This window comes from Dermochelys coriacea, chromosome 14, assembly GCF_009764565.3.
Source record: "Dermochelys coriacea isolate rDerCor1 chromosome 14, rDerCor1.pri.v4, whole genome shotgun sequence".
NCBI lineage: Eukaryota > Metazoa > Chordata > Testudines > Dermochelyidae > Dermochelys > Dermochelys coriacea.
In genome coordinates, this window is record NC_050081.1 from 24070090 (window position 1) to 24092463 (window position 22374).

The 22374-nt window shown below is 41.8% G+C and overlaps 1 protein-coding gene across 1 annotated transcript in view; it reads left to right on the forward strand.

Annotated features, from left to right (window-relative positions):
• Positions 1 to 22374, forward strand: part of MYH10 (myosin heavy chain 10) — a 134612-nt gene that overhangs the window by 39618 nt on the left and 72620 nt on the right. The window contains 2 exon segments of the mRNA XM_038370808.2: positions 1802 to 1829; positions 16917 to 17019. Of these exon segments, the coding sequence (XP_038226736.1) occupies positions 1802 to 1829; positions 16917 to 17019 (131 nt within the window).

A 22374-nucleotide genomic window follows, 5' to 3' on the forward strand; every position in this document is an offset into this window, starting at 1 on the left:
TGCCTTTTTCTGCATCGTCCTAGTTAGTGTCATGCATGGCCAGTAATTCATAAAGATCTCAAAGGTTTAAAGAATGTCATTTGACTTCTGTCCTTCTTTTTTTTTTTTTTTTTTTTTTTTTTTTTTTTTTTTTTTTTTTAAAAAGGGGGGGCGGGCTTTTAATGAGGACCCTTGAAATGTGGTATTTTCCTTATTCTGGAAGGATCAGGGCTATATCCCTTAGTCTTGATCCTTACGTTCAAACAAAATAAGGTTGACTTGTTTGCAGCGGAATTCACGATTATTACTAAGGATATGATTTAGTCATTGAGACAGGTCACAAGCAGTCACGGATTCTATGACTCTACTGAACCTCTGTGACTTCTTTGGCTTCAGCTGGGACTTTGCACCACTGCCCTGCAGCTGGGTCTGGGAGCCAGGACTGTGTGCCACCCACTCACCCTCCCCCATGTGGCTTCTCCTGGGCCTGGAGCTGTGCACTGCCCCCTGGGGCTGCAGACAGAGCCATGCATCCCTGCCTAGGGGCTCTGGCCAGGGTTGCAGCTGTGCACACACCCTGTGGCTGCAGCTGGAGCTGTGCACCTGTGGCCGGCTCCAGAGCTGGTGCTATGTGAGCTCGCTCCCCCTCCTATGGTGATGGGGGGTCTAGCTGTCATTCATGCATGGCGGGGGGGCCCCCCCCCCGCTCTGCTCTCTGGTTATTTTTAGTAAAGCCGCACACAGGTCACAGGCTCCTTACCTGTGACTGTCCATGATAAAATCTTACCTTAACAATTATCCATAAAAAATAACCTACCGAAATTCCCTCACGAGTTTGCAGTAGATGACTACCAGTATTCAGTGATCATGATGTAGATAAGCTATAGAATAGTTTGAGAGAGAGCTGTGTGGGGTGGTTTCATAGGCATAAGGAAATGCTGAGCTTACTGAAAAGGTGGTGGTGGGGGGGAGGGAGTTCTTTAACTGAAAGACGAGGAAAAAAAAACTTTACTTATATGTGAAGTATACTTTAACAGCTCTCCTGAAAATAAGGACCATAATTGAATGAAGTGTGTAAAGATCTTGTAACTTACAAGAGAACCATTCACAGTTTATAGTGCATGGTCCTTCCGGCATTCTTTTCAATGCATAGTAGTGTATGTTGTGTGCTGAGCAGTATCATGTTGCACAATTGAGTTCTGTTCTATGTCTTGCTAGCATCCGTTGGCAACTCTTCTTCTGAATAAACTGAATTAGACAGCACTTATGAGCTTACATTTCACAAGAAAAAGCTGTAGATGGGGTTACCAGATTGGCTGCAGACATTCTTGCCGTTTCCAAGTACTTAAATCTTGTTTGTAGCCAATGAATCTGTGAGACTGCAGGGGAACATAAAACACTAAAAATTTCAACTAGTCTCAAGTTCTGTCTGAAATAGACTACTATATGGCTTAAAAAAAATTCTTTTACATAAAAATTTCGTTTTAGTAATGTTCTAGTTTAGTTTAGTCTGCACTGGCCCGCACTTTTCTTTATAGACCGTTTAATTGTTTCCTGACTGAGTTAGTCTCCTTCTCGCTAAAAAAAAGACCTTTATGAACATAACAAGGAGCTGAAAACACCCCCTCCTCCCCACCCCTCAAATTAAATAACTTCAGGACGCTACTTAAAGACCATTCCATCAAACGTGATTGATTTTTTTAATTGCTGAATTACGGAAAGTTCAGGTTCTGGATGTCCTTTTAATATAACTTTGTAGCTTGCAATTATAGCAAAATATCAGAGCAAAATCACAATCTATATTTTTTTCTTTGTTTTGCAGACCGTGAGGACCAATCAATTCTTTGCACGTAAGTAAACAAAATTGAATTCATAAGCTGGCTGTTTTTATTATTAGTGATAGTACAAGGAACTTGGCTACTATTGCCTGGATAGATTACTCTTAGTGTTCTCTTAGCAGCTGTTTGTAACAATTAGCAACACATAATATAAAATCTAATCTAATCTGAGATGTTGACTCATTCATAACATGGGTGCACTTGAATTTTGTCCCACTATCCATTTACTGAAAGTGTTAATAGCATTTATCACTCAATAGCATAATATCTTCAAACAAAAAAAAAACCCCTCATAAATCAAACAAGTGAATCTCTCTAATTTATAGATCAATAATCTGATAAGGTTAAACCATACTGTAACCATTCAAAGTGTAGAGGCTAGCTGAATAACTATAATAAAGGATCGGCTGCCTACTTGCAGGTTCAACTTCAGAATTCACTCAAACTAAGACTCTTTTCTTTACTTCAATGTATCCTATATTTTTGGTGACATATAGTGCAAAGGATATTATTTGGACATTTAAAAATGAAAAAGTGAGAACCCCCAAACGCAAATGAGTTTTGGAGAAACTGGCTGGTTCTTTACTTTCTCATCTCTCTCCCTTTCTGGCCTCCCCTGAGTGAGTTAAGGTTTGAAGGCCTCCTAGCTAATTTACAATCTTCCCTGTCAGTCACAGCTCCATGTCTGCTAACCTACCAGCCAGCTTATTTACTTAACTTCAAAACATTTCTCCTAAGGGCTTGTTTATATTGGACTTCCTATCTTCAATTTGATTACCAATTAATTCCATTATAGGTAACATGTCTGTGAAGGATAGTTTGGACACTACCACAAATGTTTGTTTCCAGGACACATGTGCTTGTAGGTTACCCTAGGGCACCTAAAGCTTAACAGACTGGATTCCTGCCTATCCAACCCCAGAAGCAAAAAGTCTAATATTTTCCAGCCTATAAAGTAATATATGAGAAGCTGGAGAAGGATTGGGTTTCTACGGTAGTATATGGTACATTTCAAATGCTGGGCTACCCTTCACCTCTCATTGAAAAGTGGATTAGGGGCTAGTAGGTTCAAGATGGCTATCATTTACAAAACAGAAAAACTCCCTCTGTGAGGAGGATAGCTTTAGGACACTGTCCCTCAAAGCAAGAATAAACCCTTTACCATGCTTTTGGTGACTGAAAGCTTCCAGATCTTGCTTCCTAGCAGGAGTAGACAACCCAGCGACTGCCACTGAAGTTCAGTGAGAGCTTCTCCAGTGTAGGCTCTACACAAAAATCAATATTGCTTACTTTAATGGATTAAAAACTGGCTAACTAGTACATTTTGAAAAGTAACTGTAATTGGAATCATCATTCAGTGAGGATATTGTTGGTGCAGTCCCACAGGTTCTTGGTTTATTACTATTCAGTATCTTTATCAACAATCTGGAAGAAAATATAAAATCATTACTACTAAACTTGCAGATTAACACAAGTGGTTGCAGTATTAATAAGGAGACAGATTGGTTCTACAGGCTGACTTGAATTGCTTGTTCAAAAGGGCTCATTTTGAACAAGGTGTGTCTTAATACAGTCGAATACAGGGTCGTGCATCTAGGAACAATGAATGTAGGTGAGACTTGCAAGATGGACTGTATCTTGGAATTGCAGTCATACTAAACAGGACTTAAGGGTCATAGCATATAACCGTTTGAACATGTGCTCCCAGTGTAATGCTGTAGTTAAGGTCAATATGATCCTCTGTTTAAGCAGGGGAATACAAAGTAGAAGTAGTGAGGTGGTATGATCTCTGTATAGGGCACTGCTAATTTAATTACTGGAATACAGTCTAGTTCTGGTCCACATACCAAAAATGTCAATTAGAAAGCGTGTTTAGGACAGAGCTACAAGAATGACTTGAGGTCTGGAAAACATCTTTTATAATGAGACTTTAAAAGCTCCATCTCTAACTTATCCAAGAGAAGGTTAAGAGGTGACTTGATGACCATCTAAAAGTACCTATGTGGAGAGGGGATCTCTGATAGTTCTTTAATCATAACAAGATCCGGTAGTTGAAAGCTGAAGCTAGACAACATCAATCTGGAAATAAAGTGCAGATTTTTACAGTAAAGTTCATTAACCATTGGAAGAACTTACCTTTGTTTCTGAAGTTCCCTCTATTGCCTGTGGCAGCAACACAAACTGGCAAGAGTATGACCTGGTAGTTCTTAGCTCCAACTAAATCTCTCAATGCCTCAAATTTTTCAAAACTTCTCTGCTCTGCTGATGTAATGCCTATCTGAACTGAATATTGGCTTCCAGACACCCCTCTCCCCCGGGACTCCTTAACACAATGGATTTGAAACCTGTGGGTTTCAGGCCCTTCCAGTCCGGTGATGGACAAATCCCTCAAAAGATAGATTAATTTCTCACCTCGTTTAGAAGAGTCCCATATAACGAATTGGTGTTTGTTATGCCTGTATTTCTCTTTGGGTATGCACAAACTGTGCAACTAAAGCTTCCTCCTCTAGGGGCAATCTATTAAAGTCTCGTTAGTTCTTGAGGAGACTAACACCTGTCACCCAACAGCAGAAAACCCAACTTTATCCAGTGCTCAATCTAGCAGACAAGTGACCCCCCCAAAGACTGCCAAAGAAAGACCTGGCACCTGCACATATGCCCTGGTGACGAAGCAGATCACGTGGCTTCACGGACATTGGTACCAAAGAGGACAAACACCTCTGCTACCAAAATCTGGGACTAAGAGGGGCCACTCCAAACAGAGGCTGAGACTCCGAATGGAACTCATTATCATAACACACAGTTTTGATCTTGAAAACCCTCTGGATAAAAATCCACCAAGCCCTGCATAGTGCCAAAGGCTGATGAAGAAAGGCAGCCTACAGCACAGAGGAATACTGGTCTGGCACCAGACCCAGAGCTGGGATTGCACCTCTCTGCATTGAGATCTATAGCAGACAGTGTACCTCTAAGTGAACCGGGACAGTGACTGGCATAGAGGTATTTATCTGTACCAAGTGCACTATCCAGAGAGGAAGTCAGTCTCTCTATCGCATGTGTTCTCCCAATCCTGAAGCAGGGAACTCTATTCTCTATGGTGCCACAGAAGCCTGTCATATAGGACTGAAAATCCCCCCTGACAGGAATGCCATTGGACTGGCCAAAATCAAGCTATTGAACTATATCCCTATCTTATGCTGCTGTGGCCCTACTGAGCTTATGGGGGTCTGACATCTCAATCAGTTAAGAGTCAATCTCCATGCTCAAAAGAGGTCACTTTACCCATCTTCTCTGGCCAGACCACCTTTGCAGATAGGAAGAGCCAGATGTAGGGGCTAAGCAACACCAGTGACCTACCTTGCCACCAAAGGACCTCTCATCATCACCTCACAAAGTGGTGTCTTTGGCACCAAATGACTTTGTCATTCCAAGAACCCCTTATAAGATTCTAGAGAGGGGGGGGGAGAGAGAGAGAAACATCCAATCGGAGAAATCTCAAGAGTTTTTTGACTTTGAGAACTGCAAATGGCTTTTCCCAATGTGGACAAACTTCAACCTTCCTGTTGCCCAAAAAATAGCCCTTAAAGTTAGTGTGCTGCCAAGGAAAAGACCATTGAAGATTGATTTGCGTATGAAGTTCTAACCGGTCTCTCGCCTTCTGTTGTCCCCCATTTTAAAATCTAAGGTTTTGGGTGCTATTTGGATATGATTTCATCCTTGGTGTAGGTGGGATAGGATGATTCAGTGGACAAGATTTGTAATGGCAGCTATGGAGTTCTTCTAATTCTACCTTCCATTGCTACTGGACACAGTTTTGCCTGCAGGTAGGTAGATCGTTCTTGGGAGGATAAATGATTCAAAGGGACCTGGGGATCACTAGTGCTGGTTGGAATTTTTAGTTCAGTTCCCTTGGATTGTTAGATAAATAAAGCTTGCTCCAAAGAGTTGTCAGTTCTTTTGTATCTATCATTATAGCATCCCCCAGTTGGTTTTAAGAATGCCAGTGATTAATGGGGGACCATAGTGGCATTAGACTCCTGGGTTTGTCTAGTTTAGGAAAACCAGTACCTGTTTTCTGGCAATGATACAAATGCACTGTTGCTACCAACACTAAGTACTAATCAGAAATGGTAGGCAATATGTCTTTGGTAACTAGCAGTGTTATAAACACATTGCCCCAACATCAGCATCACTGTTGCTGAGAAATGGTAGTAATTTATACTAACGTAATAGCACCCTAAAATGTAAATACACATTGAAACAGGAAATGTGGGCCTAAGATGAGGACTGTAGAAGCTTTTCCTATTGCAAGGAAATACCAGATGCTTGAGTTTAAGGAAGGTGACAAAACTTCTTGTGCTGTTGCTGCTACCTATTATGGTTAAATGGGTGTGCGCGCCAATCTGTTCCAGACTGGGGACTCTGAGATGAAGAAATTCCTAATATGGGATACTAGGGTTCTGTGAGAAATGTTCAAGCCTCGCCTAGACTTGTTGTTTTTAGCTGTAGGACTCTGCTGGTGTTTAAAATATGAAAGCATAAGTTTCACTTTTTTGCTGGCATTCTAAATTTTGAGAATCTTACCACAAGCTTATGGTATTCCCTTGAAAATGGTGACTAGGCTTGATAAATGGTCATTTTACAGATGCATGAAGCCATACAAGGATATATAATCTGAATGGGCTTCAGATGGGAGTGGTGGGATGGAGAAGAAACTGAGTTTGCTTCTAAAATGACAGCAGCAGCAAATACCAAGCATTTCAATATACAACCTCTGACTGGGTTCCAGCTTCCTAACATTCCCTTGACAACTGGTGTGAAAAGATGTGATCCATCTAAGAGAAGATGAAATGAACTATAAATAGTAAAACCAATTCTTGGACTTTCTGAACCAGTCCAGGTACTCGGGTTTACCTCTCACTTTCCAGCAGATGTAGGCAGGTAGTTATGATGATCCTTTATCTACAGGCCTTGCTTTCTGAATTCTCCAATTGTTTCTAGTAGGTGAAGGATCCATCCAGTTATTTCTCTGATAGGAGCTAGCAAGGAAGCTTATTCTGCAAAACCACCACTAAAGAAGCACCTGTGACTGCAGTTGTTTCTGCAGCTACTTTACCAACCAGCAGACTTTAGGCACATGCATCCATGTGCTTTTGGTGCCTAATATATAAGGGATCCCGTCGTCTCTGAGGTAAGGTGCTTCCTGTCCTCAGTGTTTCAGAGTGAAGTGGTATTCCTATATTTCTGAGGAACCTTGTGACTGAGAAGAAACCTGCAAAAGAGCAGGTAGCAAGCAGCACTGGTCATCCTTCCTCTTGCAGTGGGTCTAGCTGCTAGAAGAGCCTCTTGCTTCCAGGCGAGCTTGTTCTTGTCCCAGTTTTGGTGATTCTGAGAAACAGCAGCACCGTTTTGTCTAAAACTTTACAAAATTTGGTCTGAGGCAGGCATCTAGCACGGGGAACTTCAGTCTGAGTGGTTAGTCTGGCAAAGTTTAAAAGCAATTGAAATAGCTTGCAGTGGGAAGCGTTGGGCAACCTTAACGTGGTTGTGACACAGCCCCCCAAAACATCACTCATTCACCTGCCTATCTTAACTAAATGGTACTTTATTACTTTGCAGCAGAGAAACTGATGAGGGGGGAAGCCCTCCACTAAGGCTGTTTTGGGGTGTCAGTTCTAGAATTCATTGTTGTCTGACCTAAATCTTAATGCAGCACTGTAGCACACACATGTGGTCAAGCAGTGAGAGTCAGCAAGGTCCCCCCTGCACCAGCATGACATTAATGCAGTGGTGTGCAAACTTTTCTAGTTGTGCCCCGTCAGGGTTCCTTCCCCACTCTGAACTTTAGGGTACAGATGTGGGGACCTGCATGGAAGACCCCCCCCCCCGGTTCATTCTTACCAGCTTAGGTTAAAAAAATTCCCCAAGATGCAAACTTTGCCTTGTCCTTGAACAGTATGCTGCCACCACCAAGCGTTTTAAACAAGAACAGGGAAAGAGACCACATGGAGACGTCTTTTCTCCCAAGCCCTACACACACCCTTTCATGGGGGAGGCTTGAGAATAATATCCTAACCAATTGGTTACAAAATCAAAGACCCAAACCCCTGGATCTTGGAACAATGGAAAAATCAGTCGGGTCCTTTTTAAAAGAAGATTTTATTTAAAAAAACAAAAAAAAAGAGAGGTAAAAATCATCTCTGTAAAATCAGGATGGAAAATATTTTACAGGGTTTTTAGATTACCTCCCGCCCCCCCCCCCCCCCCCGGCCCCAGATTTGAAAGCATCTTGTTCCCTTATTGGTCCTTTGGGTCAGGTGCCATCCAGCTTAGCTGAGCTTGTTAACCCTTTACAGGTAGCAGGATGTTGCCTCTGGCCAGGAGGGATTTTATAGCACTGTATATAGAAAGGTGGTTACCTTTCCCTTTATATTTGACAGCCCCTCCCCTTACCATTAATGGAATCCGTGTCCCCTCCTCTCTCTTCCCCTCCCCCCCCCCCCGCCATTACTGCACATCCATAGAGCTTGAGCTGAAGGCAGAGCTGAGCTGGGAGTGGAGAGGAAATGAGGCTGGTGCTGGAGTGGACTGGAGGTGGATCTGCCCGGAGGTGGAGTAGGACTGGGAGCTGATTGGGGTTGCGGGGGGAGCAAGGCTGGGGGCAGAGCAGGGCTGGATACATGGCAGGTGCGGAGGGAGTGCCACTCTTTCAGCCCCTCTCTGCCCACAATGGGGAGATGCACCCCACAATTTGAGGACTACTACATTAATGAATAGCTGGGGCAGCTATAAAGCCACACCCCTAGGAGTGGAAATTCAGTGGGTGATTGGGTGAGCTGCATATTTGAGAGCATGATAAACTTTAAATTCTCTCAGGTCCTTGGTTTTTGGTTGTCTTTGTAGGTTTTTAATCAAGCTTTGTTTATTGCTGTTGAGCTAGCTTTCAGTTCAGGTAGAGTAGTCTAAATCTCTGGGTGTGCATTCCACAATTACCTCCAGAATTTCTGCTAATGGTCTTTTTTTCCAAGAAACTTCTTACTATTTACTACTGTATTTGTGGCCCCACTTATTCTGTGATTCAACAGTTAAAGGTCTTGCCACAGAATTGTGCTCCAAAAACCAAGCATTTTTTGTTCGTTTTTTTAAGTTAGCATTTAAAAGGTTGCTAAAGGAACCCTGAAAATACGAACACCGTAGACCGAAGTTGTGTTAGGCTGAAACCAGAAGATATCCCAAGACTTGGATCCAGTTCCTGGTGGTTCCTATTTATAATAAGGGAATCTGGCTGTTTGTGGAAATGTACTGCACAATTTTGTTACTGATGCACACTAGCACAATATTACTGTACATCATCCTGAAGAGAATTGTGCCCAGAGATGGAATATTTTTTGTCTTAAGAATAAATTTGATTTAAACCCCAAAACGGTATAGTGGAACAAATACGGAGTCACAATGTGCAGTCAAAGAAAGTGCTGGAGAATGATGGGAAGGTGGTCCATATCTGTGAATTTTGCTGAGGCATATGCATATGGGCTAAAAGTCTTTAGGCAATCTTGCAGCTGGTTGGAGTTGGTGAAAATGTAGTAAGGCTGATACAAAATCTCAATGGAAGCGTGACAGCTTTGGTGTCTTTTGGGCATGATCAAAGTAGTTGCTTTGACTTGAGGATAAATTTCAGAGCTGCATATTATCATCAGGCTTCTTCACTTGTTTTCTTAGAGAACTCTTAAGAACAGCCACTGATGGAAATCTTGTGATATTGACCAATTGGATTGTCACAAAAAGAGGCGGAAAAATGGCTAGAAAGAGTAAAGGTGGAAGCAGTGACGTTAGATCTGAAGATATCACACGCAGACAATGGTGACATCTAAATCTGTTGAAAAGGTGAAAATATTCCTATCCAGATCTGAGGAGGCAATGGAATACATTGAGCGCTTCAAATGTCTGAGTAATATGACTACAAGGGACAACAAACTTCCCTTAGAAATCTAATGTAGACTTGGACTTGACTGCTGCTTTAGTGCCATAGCTGCATCTGGAGAAGCAAAGGTTATTACCGTGAAGTGTAAAATGAAACTTCTGCAGTTTCTTCTTCAGCATTTTGCTGTATGCATGTGAGTCATGAATGTTAAGGAAACGCGACATTAAGACAGGTTTCAGAGTAGCAGCCGTGTTAGTCTGTATTCGCAAAAAGAAAAGGAGTACTTGTGGCACCTTAGAGACTAACAAATTTATTAGAGCATAAGCTTTCGTGAGCTACAGCTCACTTCACCGGATCCGATGAAGTGAGCTGTAGCTCACGAAAGCTTATGCTCTAATAAATTTGTTAGTCTCTAAGGTGCCACAAGTACTCCTTTTCTTTTGTGACATTAAGAGGCATTCTGCCTTCAAATGGAAATGCTACAGGTGATTGCTGAGAATTAGTTACACCTTGCACATGGCTGAGGAGGAGGTGATCACCTGAACTTACAGCATAACCAGAGTGATACCTAATATCAAGATAATCCGATGAAGAAAACTTCAGTTCAGACTTCATGGCGCACTTCAAGGCAGTGTGAAAACCACAAAACATGGAGGAAGATTGCTGACCAGAGATTCCTGTGTTTTGTGTTTACTGTTCAGTGGGATGTGACTCTGTGTGGTGCTTTGAACTATGAGAGAATTGCATGATTCACTTAATTTACCTTTTTAAAGGAAGCTTTAAATTAAATAAAATATGAATCTGACATAGAGTCTGAAATATGGCAAAATTAAGTCAGCATAGTCTAATATATATGGCACCAGACTGGAAGTCAAAAGATCTATCCTTAATTCTGTCATCTGCGGTGTTGCCTTGGGCAAGTAACTACTTACCTTGTCTGTCTTGTCCTCTTAGATTGTAAGCCCTTCAGGGAAGGGACTACCTCTTACTACGTGTATGTACAGTACCTTGTGTAATGAGATTGGGATCTCAGTTGGGGACTCTTGGGTGCTGCTGTAGCACATAATGCAAAATTTAAGTCAAGCCAGTTGCAGATTACACAGGGACTCTTATAGCATAAGGGGGAAAAACGTATTATTCACAGTAATGTCTTGTCTTTGTATTGTGCCCCACAATGTAAAATTGTCAGCATTTAAAATCTGGTTAGGTTTGCCTTCAAAGATCAGACTAGGGAGCTTGAGGCTTGATGGGCAGAAAAGCACTGGAGCGTCAAGTAACATTTCTTTGCTTTCACTCTCTGAATCCTAGCTGGAGTAGAACAAATAACCTCTGATCATGACCAACTGTTCTGAACGTGAGTTGATGATGGGTTAAAGGAGCTAGTCTGAAGTGCTTCAGTATAAATTGTTCAGGCAGCTGCAGCAACAACTTCAAAACAGGAGGAATGTGTTCTAACAGTTCTGTCTCTAGAAGGATAGAGCCACTCTCTTGAAGGAGCTGAATTCTAGATGTTCTATGTATTTGTCAGTAAATAAATCTGTTTGACCAGTGGTCTTAGCCCAGCCTTGTAACAGATCTTCTTTTTTTAAAGATGATAGTAAGAGAGACATTCACTCCTCAGTTGGAGGATTTGACTGTCTATTATAGTAACAAAGATACATTTGTCAGATTCGTCAAAGTAGGCACATTGCCCAGCAATCACTTGGAGCCGATAATCCGAGTTCGTTTGTTTGCATCTGCTTTCATAAAACTCTGGGAGAGAGTGGGGTCCCACTTCTAATATAATGAGTGGAAATGAGATTTAAGGACAAGGGGTGAAATCCTGTCCCTATTGAACTCAATGGCAAGGCTGTCATTGTTGACTTCACTAGGCCCAGGATTTTCCATAAGGGTTTTAAATTACCATTTCTGTGGTAACCTAATGATTGGGGTGTATTTAAAACCAGATATTTTTTTTTTTTAAAAGGCTGATCTCTGACTTCATTATATACTGTCCTTCCACTTCATAAATATTATATATAAGCATTTCTAAGTTTACCTTGTTTGGGCAGTTCATAATTCATGCATTTGCACTCTTGGGGGGGGGGGGGAAGCTGAAGTATGCAGATGTTTTTATTCCTATAAATGAAAAGGATGTAATCTCCTAAATCTTCTAATTCCTCTTCTAGTAGAGTACATGACAGCAGACTGTCTAACAGTTCATATCCAGCAGGATTCAGAGTAGCAGTCCGTGTTAGTCTGTATTCGCCAAAAAAAAGAGTACTTGTGGCACCTTAGAGACTAACTAACTAAATAAATTTGTTAATATCCCGCAGGAAATACTCAGCATATTTGTAAGGCAGAAGGCGAGAAGAATTAGATAAGATACTAGTTGTATGGAGACAGTCTATAAAAGTATAATTTCAGACTTAAATTTTAGCCAAAGGAATACATAATAAACTCTTAAGTTTTTGGCCTCATGTGCTTTGAGATGTACAGGCTTTTATAAGAACTTGTTGATTTGTGGATTGTATATATAAAAAGGCTGTGTATAATCTCCTTTTAGAACTAGACCTGTGGAATATAATTGTACTCACTCCCCACAAATCTGCTCACTAGATCACCAGAGTGGATTCTTTAAAATTTAGCTAGATTTTCTTTTAACTACTTTCTCTTCTACCAATTTAACTTCCATTCAAAGATTAGAAATATTAAATGTGCCCTTCGTTGAATTTTTTTAAAAAAAGAAAAAACTTGGCCTCTCTTCTGAGGTAACAATAAATTCTAATATTGATTCAAAACCTAAGTTTGGTTTAGTATACAAAGTCTTCCTCTAGGAACATGTTGGGTTTATAGAATTAAGCACGTTTAAGAATATTAAACAAAGATAACTCACTGAGTCCAATATCTCCTCAACTTGTCTTTTATAACCCCATTCATAGTGTTGATACGTCATAGATACAGAAAGAGAAATGCTAATTAGGAGAGGAAAGTTGTGGCTGTGCCAAGGACAGACCCCAGATGTCTTCATATTTGCCCATGCCATGTTTTACCCTGTGACTCTTGAGAGGCATCCTCTGAGCCAGTTTGGAATATTGCTTAGCCTAAAAGAGGTCCAGCCTAAATTCTAACTTTCAAAGGGCACATGAACCTCAAAACAGTCTCAAGATTGCTTATTTGGTGACGAGCACACTGATACTTGCGGTCAAGCCCCATTATTAAATAGCTGGTCCTCAAAAGAGAATCTTCTTCATAACCAGCTCCATAGATTTATTCCTTCTCAGGCTGTTTTCATGCCAAAGACAATGACCAACTTATTAAGCAGGTTTCAAGGACCCTGAACTCTTGGCATCTGTCTGTGTTGCCACCTAGGCAACCTTGCCTTTGTGATAGATGGTCCCTTACATCAAAAATCACAATAATATTCAGGTTACTGTCAGTGCTAAAAGGACCAGTCACTTACCCCTGGTCAATTGCACTGCAGTTCTCAAACCAAAGACAACTTGTAGCCAATCAAATCTTTAGTTGGCTGCTTATATTTAACTAAGGAGAAGAAAGAAGGGTTTTAGGCCAGGTCTACAATACAAAATTAAGTCAACCTAACTTACTTTGTCATACAGCCACAGCAGTAATTACATTGCTTGTGTATGTTTACACTTTGTTCCTTCTGTTGGTGATGCGAATCTGTCATAAATGTAAAGGGAAGGGTAGCAACCTTTATGTATGCAGTAACATAAAATCCCTCCTGGCCAGAGTACAGAATCACTTAATCTGTAAGGGGTTAAAGAAGCTCAAATAACCTGGTTGGCACCTGACCAAAAGGACCAATAAGGAAAGAAGATGCTTTCAAATCTTGGGAAGGGGTGTTTGTGCTCCTCTGGACAGAGAAGAGACCGACCAAGCAGGTAAATCATCTTCTGAAAACATACCTGAAATGATGCATATAAAATTACAAAAATTGTAAGTAAAGGCAAAGAAATGCGTTAAATTGTCTTGTTTTAGGTTGTAAATTTTCCCTATGCTAAGAGGAAGTTTTATACCTGTTTTTTGTAACTTTGAAGCTGAGCCTAGAGGGGAATCCTCTGTGTTTTAAATCTTTATTACCCTGTAAAGTTACCTTCCATCCTAATTTTTGCAGGTGTGATTTTTTTTTACTTTAAATAAAATTATTCTTTTAAGAACCTGATTAATTTTTAGTGCCCTAAAAACTAAGGGGTTTGGTCAGTGCTCACATTGTATTAATTGGTTAGTATATTATTCTCAAGCCTCCCCAGGAAAGGGTGTGAAAGAGTTTGGGGCAATAGGGACTCCAAGTGACCCTTTTCCTGAATTCTGGTCTAAATCACTTGGTGGTGGCAGCAATATTGTCCAAGGACAAGGAAAGGGTTTGTGCCTTGGGGAAGTTTTTAACCTAAGCTGGTAGAAATAAACTTAAGGGGTCTTTCATGCAGATCCCCACATCTGTACCCCATGTTTACACTTTGCTCCTTCCATTGATGATGTGCATCCTCACCAGGAGTGCTTGTATTGATTGTATTGTATGGTCAATGTGAGGCATTGTGGAACAGCTCCTGAAAGCCAGTAGCAGTTTACATAAGCAATGTGGTGGCTACAGTGACTCTGCATGGACCTAACTACATCGACCTTGACTCTGTGCCACTCATGAAGGTCTGTATAGAGGGTTAATTATATCAGTGGGAGCGAAGTTAAGTGTAGACACTTCCATGGTTAGGTTGACATAAACTGCCTTCATCGATCTAACTCTGTAATGTAGACCAGACCTTATTGACAAGATTAAAGCTGATAAAAGTACATGCACAAATGAGTTAGGTTCCAAAAGGTAATAGAAACTTCTATAAATAAAAAACTCTGTATGTCCTTTAGTACTAACCCAGGCAAAGCACTGGAGAACTCTTGATTATGCTTAGAAATCTTTGCCCTTCAAAGCTCAATCAGCATAGAGATAACAATTGCTTCTTGACAGGGATTTTTTTCCCTTCCCCCAGAGTTCAAGCTGATGGGATGAGAGTGCTCATGAATGTCTCCTCTTCATGGGTGGGGGAGCAATCAACGGTCTTTTGTCCACTGATGTTCCACAATGGTTCCTCTGGTGTCTATGGGCCTTCTTTTATTGGGCAGAAGATGACACCTCTTATGGTCCACTAGTATTTCATACTTGGTAATGCTTCTCTCCTGATGGTTTTAGAGCGCAAACTTCTTTATAGTTAGAGCAAACTCTTAAATTACCTTGTAACATGGGATACAGCTATTGTAGGTAAGGTTAATGCATGCAGCAATTTACAAACATTTCATAAAGTCTAAACCTACATTTTTTTAATAAATCTAATACCTGTTTTTATAATACTGATGCACATGTGAGCCAGACATAAATCCATACTGGAAAACACAGTGTTCAGTGAGGCTTAGGGGCCTTGGAATGAACTGGCACTTGGTCTGTCAGCATCACAATCCTCCCTTATAAAATTGAACCAGTTTTAAAATACTACACTTCGTCTTGGCAAAAATGGAACAGTTAATTGAACTGTGAACAGGAGAACTTCGGCTGTCTGAATTTCACAAAACATACCATTCCAAAGGTATTAGATGTCAAGAAAGCAAATTTTGGACAACTACTAAATCTAGTGTATATATAGTGCAATGGAGGGAAGTGTTTTGGAAACTTCAACTGCAAAAGTTGTTAATCCATATTGCGCGCGCACACAAGTTTTCAGTTAGACTATTTGTAATAGAAGTGGCAATTGACTAAACTGACATCCTAGCAGGCTTGAAATATGAAGATTTATTTCTAAAATGAATATTTAACAATGGGAGAAAATTTCACTTTTTCAGTGCAATTCCAAGTAATAGAACCTTCTTAATTTCATACGCTTCATAAACACAAACAGCAATATCTTCCCACTTAACTCCGCTACCAAATCATAGATAAGTTTGTAGTGTTTCTAAAAGATGCATCAATAGATTTATAATGTAGAAGTGTCTGAAAAGTAAACTACGGCTATGAAATAACCTTATGGTGTCAGTCCTGCTTCATGTGAAGATAATATAGCTTTAATAAATGTCTCCCTTGGAAAAATCAGTTTACAACTTTGTGTCCTACAGACACATCTTGAAATAAGTCAGACATACCCTACTTTAAACCTAGTAGAGCATTCATTAAAATAATGCATGTTATCTTAATGAATATGTGCATTGTACCTGTTCACAGCAATAAAATTAAAAGTGTAATATGTGTATACTCCTTGCAACCCTAGATATGCTTCAGCCTAGCCAAGAATCAGCTTATGGTACAATATGTTAAGATGTATTCTACTGCTAATGCTCCTAGGGCCTGACTTTCAAAAGTGCTGGGTACTTGCTGTCCCATGGACTTCACTGGGATGTGTGGGAGCTTAGCATTTCTGAAAGTCTGGCACCTCAAGCATGAAGTGCCATTATGGCACTGTGTTTATATTTTCATTATTTTAAGAAATTCGGTTCATGGCCTTGGTCAAATCAGTCTCTCTCTGCTTCAGTTTCTTATCCTTTAAAGAAGAGGTAAGAACGCTTGTTTCACGCAAGAATTGAAGATTAGGGTTTGTTATTGTTTGTTTGGTGATAAAGAATTATGATAAAAGTATGCTTGATGCATAATAAGCATACTTGGCATTGTACCAATAATTAAATGATATGCATGGGAGACCTTTTGGATAACAAAAGTGTTTAAACTGACAAACTCCTGATTGGTTTCCTTAAATGTTAGAGACAAGATGGGTCAGGTAATATCTCTTATTGGACCAATTTCTGCTGATGAGAGGGACAAACTTTTGAGCCACACAACTCTCTTCTTCTGGTTTGGGAAAGGAAAATGCATTTTGCTGTGAAGCTGGGAGTTCTTTTCCAAGACCTGAAGAAGAGCTCTGTGTGGCTTGAAAGCTTTTTTCTTACCAACAGCAGTTGGTCCAAGAAAAGAGATTACCTCACCCACCTTGTCTCTCTAATATCCTGGGATAGACACGTCTGCAGCTACACTGCATACATCCTTAAATTAAACATTAGCACTTCCTTTCGGACAGTTAATAAAATACCATTGTGCGGTCTAAGCCTGAGATTGAAATGAAATTGGGTAGTTACCGTAAAAGACTGACTATGCTTGTTAAAACTGAATTTTGGGAGGAAAAATATGTGAATGTGTCTTGCAGAGGTGAATCTGGTGCTGGGAAGACCGAAAACACCAAGAAAGTTATTCAGTACCTTGCTCATGTTGCTTCCTCCCATAAAGGAAGAAAGGACCATAATATTCCAGTAAGTGTTGTTTTTTGTTTTTGTTTTGTTTATTTTCAATTGTCTTTCTCTTTTCCAGGGCCAAACTTTTTATTGTATCTAAATACCCTAAAGTGCTGTCACTGCTAAAAGGATTAAAAACTAATTTTTAGGATCAAAACAAATATCAGTTGATATGGCTGTTAGCGAAGATAAATAACATTAAAGTGTTCTAGCAACAGAAATTAGTAATTTGGAAAATAAAGCATGATTGCTTAATTCATAGTATTAAAAACAAATACTGTAAAACTCTAACAGGATATGTGGAAAATTACAATGTGTAATAAACACCATGCTTTTGCAATGGTGAGAGCTAGAAGCCCACTGTTAGGGAAAGGTAGTAAAACAACTGAGCCCTTTGCTATGATTGATGTCTTTGTTTGTATACAACTTGGTACTGGAAAAACTTAACTCACTGCCTTATCACTTGGACTCTTTCAGTAAAATGTAAAAAAAAAAAAACAAACAAAAAAAAAAAAACACGCCGCTGGACTTCAGCAAAATCTGACATGCACAGTAGTGGATTAAGGGTTTTATGCAGTGCAGAGTCAAAAGTATATAAATGGGTTTCAGATCATCAGTTGTACACTCATAGTGACTCCATTATTCAGTTTCACTCTAGGCAAGTGGTTCAGTACCAAAAGTATTGCTATTTGCATGCTTTATATTTTGCAGTGGTACCACAGGTTGTATGGCGCTTAAGATCTAAAGCAGTCTCTGTCTTGAACCATTTACAGTAGCAACCCCTATGGTTTTGTTGACATTATATTTCCCATTATAAGTTGTCCGGTAGACCCCTGCCTGTCCCTTGACTTGAATCCTGAGCACATGGAGGCTCAAAATTACAGGAAAGCAGGAGGCAGAACTACATGACACACAAGTCGCACATGAGTTAGCAATGCTGAAGAAAATTGGTAGCAGCAGGACGGGGTTAAGGAGAATCTGGAGGACAGTGTGAGGGATGAGAGAGCAGAGGGGAGGCTGCTCTGTGTTTATGTGGACTCTTGGAGTCTTTAACAAGCTCTATATGTGGGGAAACCTAAATTACGACCTCAACATCTGCAAATATTACATTAACTTTCTGCACAGGGTAATTATGCAATGTGTTGTGCACTTATGGTGCAAGCATGAGTATCTAATAAGGCTTTTGTGTACACAGACACTGGCTTCCTCTGGGCTCTGGGGGTGCTCAACCCCCCTCCCTGCTCTGCCTCAGGCCCTGCCTCTTCCCATTCTACTCTGCCCTGCTCCTTTTCCCAAGCCCCCATTTCCCCCCCGCCTCTTCCCACCCAGTTCCGCCCACTCCTTCCTGCACCTCCTGCCTGCCACAGAACAGCTGATTGCAGCGGGCAGGAGGTGCTGTGAGGGAGGAGGAGTTGATTGGGATCCCAGAGGTGTTGGGAGGGAGGGGAAGAGCTGGCTGCTGATGGGTGCTAAGCACCCACTAACTTTTTTCCATGGGTGTTCCTCCCACAGAGTTGGCACAGTTCATCTAGCACATTAATCTCCCTGTGTTATGTGTAGTGTCTTTGTCAGTTACAAGCAGAAGGAAGTTCCTTGTGCTGATTTGAGTCTTGTCATGCCGTGGAGGCATTAGGGCATGATTGAGAGGTATAATGTGACTTATTTCCTTGTTTTTAGGGTTTGCTTTGGGAAAATGTCACAATTGCTCAAACTTAATTACTTTAAAAGTTTTTGATTATGGACAATCCTGGCTCTGCCACTGACATACAGTGTGGCTTTAGGCTAGTCACATCTCCTTTCTCTGTTTCCCTGTCTGTGAAATTGCCCACTTCTCACAGGGATGCTGTGAAGATTGATTAGTTTAATGTCTGTACAATGCTTTGAATATATGAAGTGCTATGAAGATGTTTAAGTACTGGGGGGTGGGGCTGGGAGACATGTTGTTGTTGTTGTCAGGTTGCATTCCCAATCACTGAAATTAGTGGACACCTCCTGTGAATTTTGATCTTAATCTTTTTGCCCGAGTTCCTATGAGTTAAATGGGAGACTGCCCCTTTTGTATCTCGCAGGGGATAAATTCATTAATATGTGTGTGGCACTTCGATATTGCAGTAATTGCCATAAAAGAGCCTGTAAAGAAAGTAATTTTTTTATTGGGTGTAAAGCTTTGGATGGTGAAGGTCATGGATGAAGGATGAGGATCAAAAGAAATTTAACGCCTACTTCGTTCAAGTATTTTATGTTGTGAGCAGTGAAATGAGGCGGGGTCCTGTGAAAAATGTAGGAAGATGCAATTTGTAATCCATGTCCTAATACGTGTATAAGAGGGGAGCAGAATCAAGGCTGCATAAAACAACATAGTCTAAAGGAAAAATATTGGGGTTGCGAAGTCAAGCACTCAAAATCAATGCAACCGAAGTTTTAAAAAAAAGAAAAGAAATGTATTAAATATCTTGGGACTCCTGCTTTGCTAGAATCTGATTTTTACTGTACATGGTAATCCACTCATGTCTTCGATGCTTTATTGCCTGACTCTTGTTCTCTATTGGCTTATACTGAGCTGGAGGCAGGATATCGGGAGTGAAGCTGCATTACGCTAGACAGATACAGGAAAAGAGATGAGGGAAGGTTCATCAGTTTCTGTATATTTTGCCTGTGTGCGCACGCTGCATTAAAAGAACATTGAGATTGCAAAGTCGAACTCTCTATGGCTTAGGATATGCCTTATTAACCTGTAATTTGTCTGCCTTGTGTATGCATTATGGTGTGGGTTTTTTTAATTACATGACAGCATACTATTTTTCTATGGGACCCCTGCCTCATTCAGTGCACAGGATGGACCCACACTGTGGGGAATCAGGGTTATGTAGTGAAAGAGGCTTTTTGTAAGACTTCTCTCATTTGAGGAATTTGGGAGTGTAGTGAATGCATCAGGGGATTTTAGGAAGAGAAAGGACAGTCTCATGGTTAAGGTAGTTCAAGTCACATAAACCAAACACTTCATAGGTGATCATTAACTGTGGTGGTCATTTTGCAGATGCCCAGCTTGAGACCTTGAGTCTCATTTGCAGAAGGGTTGAGCACTCAAGCTGTAAACTGAAGTCAGTGGGAGCTGTGCTTTAAATATATAATGTGCTATGTAATGCTAAGTACTCTGGGGGGAGAGGGGGAATCAGGTCCTAGGTGTCTCAAATTAGGCATCCAAAACCTGTGACACTTCGTACCTTAATCTATGTGCCTCAGCTCCCTTTCTGTAAAAAGGGGGTAATAGCCCCTCACTTCACAGAGGTGTTGTGAAGATAATTTAGCTCTCTTGTGTGAAACACTCAGATAATATAATAACTTGCACACTAAAAAAGTGTACAAGGAAGTCAATTCTGAGATCAGAGCAGGGTTTGAATAGTGTGCAGTAAATAAGGCATGGGGATACACATTGCACAACAAGGATAAAACAAAATATTGAATAGCTGTTTATTCAGTGAGAACTGTCCATGTTAGGCACTGAATGAGACAGCGGGGGCTCTGTTGAAAAATTAGTTTGATAATATAATTAAAGACTTTAATTCAGCTCCCTTGTGCATATGCATTTGATAAAGTTGCACAGTCAACCTTAATCTCTAGGAAATGCCAGAGTTAAGTATCTAGGATTTTAAGAAACAAATTCCATCATGTGTTGTCATTGAAATCCATATGGTTCATGACCAGGTTGGAACCTTTTAGATCCATCACACGTACGCCTGGTCTTTGAGCAAAGGGAGTAACTGGTGATAGCAGTGTCATCCACTCTGTGGACTAGCACCAAAAGGGCATGAAATGTATACTCTGCATTTTGGGTTTCACAGATATTAGTTGACAGCAGAAAAACAGTGAGATTCTGAATCCTGGGTTCCATTTGAGGTTCTGGTGAAGTGTGCTCTGGTGGGCACAGACTCTTCTGCCCATTCCCCCTCCAACCTGTACATTGTCCTGCTTTCTCCCTACCCCTGCCTTTTTGCAGTCCCAGTCGTCACCTGATCTCTTTTTCTTCCCTTCCCTGGCTTGCAGTCTCCTTGCCCAACTAGTCTACTCTCCCTGGCTTTTTGTCTCCATCTACTCTTCTTCTAGCCTCCCCTCCCCCCACTCCATCCAGCTCTTGTTCTCTCTGCATTTGAGTGTCACCTTCCTCCTCTGTGCTGCCTGAGCACCAGCAGGACAGGCCGTAGACAGCACAGAAGAGCCTCCCTGCTCTGTTTGGTACCCAGCTCTACCATGGCACATGGCAGCCAGGAGCTGCAGTTGTAGGAAAAGTCCTGACCTCCAGCATGCTCTGTGGGGATGGCACACAATTGGCTACCACGTGCTACCAGACTGCAGAGGCTGGAGCATGCTCAGTGCAGATAAGAGTTTTCAGATATTATAGTGGCGAAGCTCTAGCAAGTTCCTACCAAGCATCTGGAAACAGATTTGTTTTCAAAGAGTTTAGAGACTTACAATTCAGCAACTATAACCTCTGGGATTGCCAACTTTCCAATTGCACAAAACCGAGTACCCTAGCCCTGCCCCTTCCTTGATGCCCTGCCCCCACTCACTACATTTCCCCCCCCAGTGGCTCGATCTACCCCACCCTGACTCACTTGCACTGGTGCAGGTTTGGAGTACAGGAAGGGGTGAGGGCTCTAAATGAGGGTGCAAGCTCTGGGGTGGGGCCAGAAATGAGGGGTTAGGGTGCAGAAGGGAGTGAGGGCTCAAGCTGGGGAGGTGGGCTGGGGATTAGGGGCTTGGGGTTCAGGAGGAGGCTCCAGGCTGGGGTTGGGGCCAAGGGATTCATGGTGTGGGGAGGGGGTTCTGGGCTGGGGCAGGGGGTTGGGGTGCAGGAGGGGGTATAGGTTCTAGGCTGGTGGGTGCTGGCCGGGGACAAAGGGTTTGGGGTGCAGGAAAGGGCTCTGGATTTGGAGGGGCTCAAGGCTGGGGGTTGGGGTGTGAGCTTACCTTGAGTGGCTCCTGGTCAGCGGTGCAGTAGGGGGGCTAAGGCAGGCTGCCTGCCAGTCCTAGTGCACCATGCTGCACCCTGAAAGTGGCCAGCAGGTTCACCTCCTAAGCGAGGGGGAGAGGGGTCTGGACCCTCCATGGCGTGCCCTGCTCTTGGCTGCAGGCTCGGCGCCTCCCCCCACGCACAGAGTCCTGCGGCCCCCCCCTATGAGCTGGACCTGCTGGCCGCTTCCGGGACGCAATGCGGTGCCCCAGGATGGGTAGGGGACTAACCTGCCTTAGCTCCGCAGCACTGCCGACTGGACCTTTTAATCGCCTAGTCAGCGGTGCTGACTGGAGCTGCCAGGGTCCCTTTTCAACTGGGTGTTCTGGTTGAAAACTGAACACCTGGTCACCCTAATAATC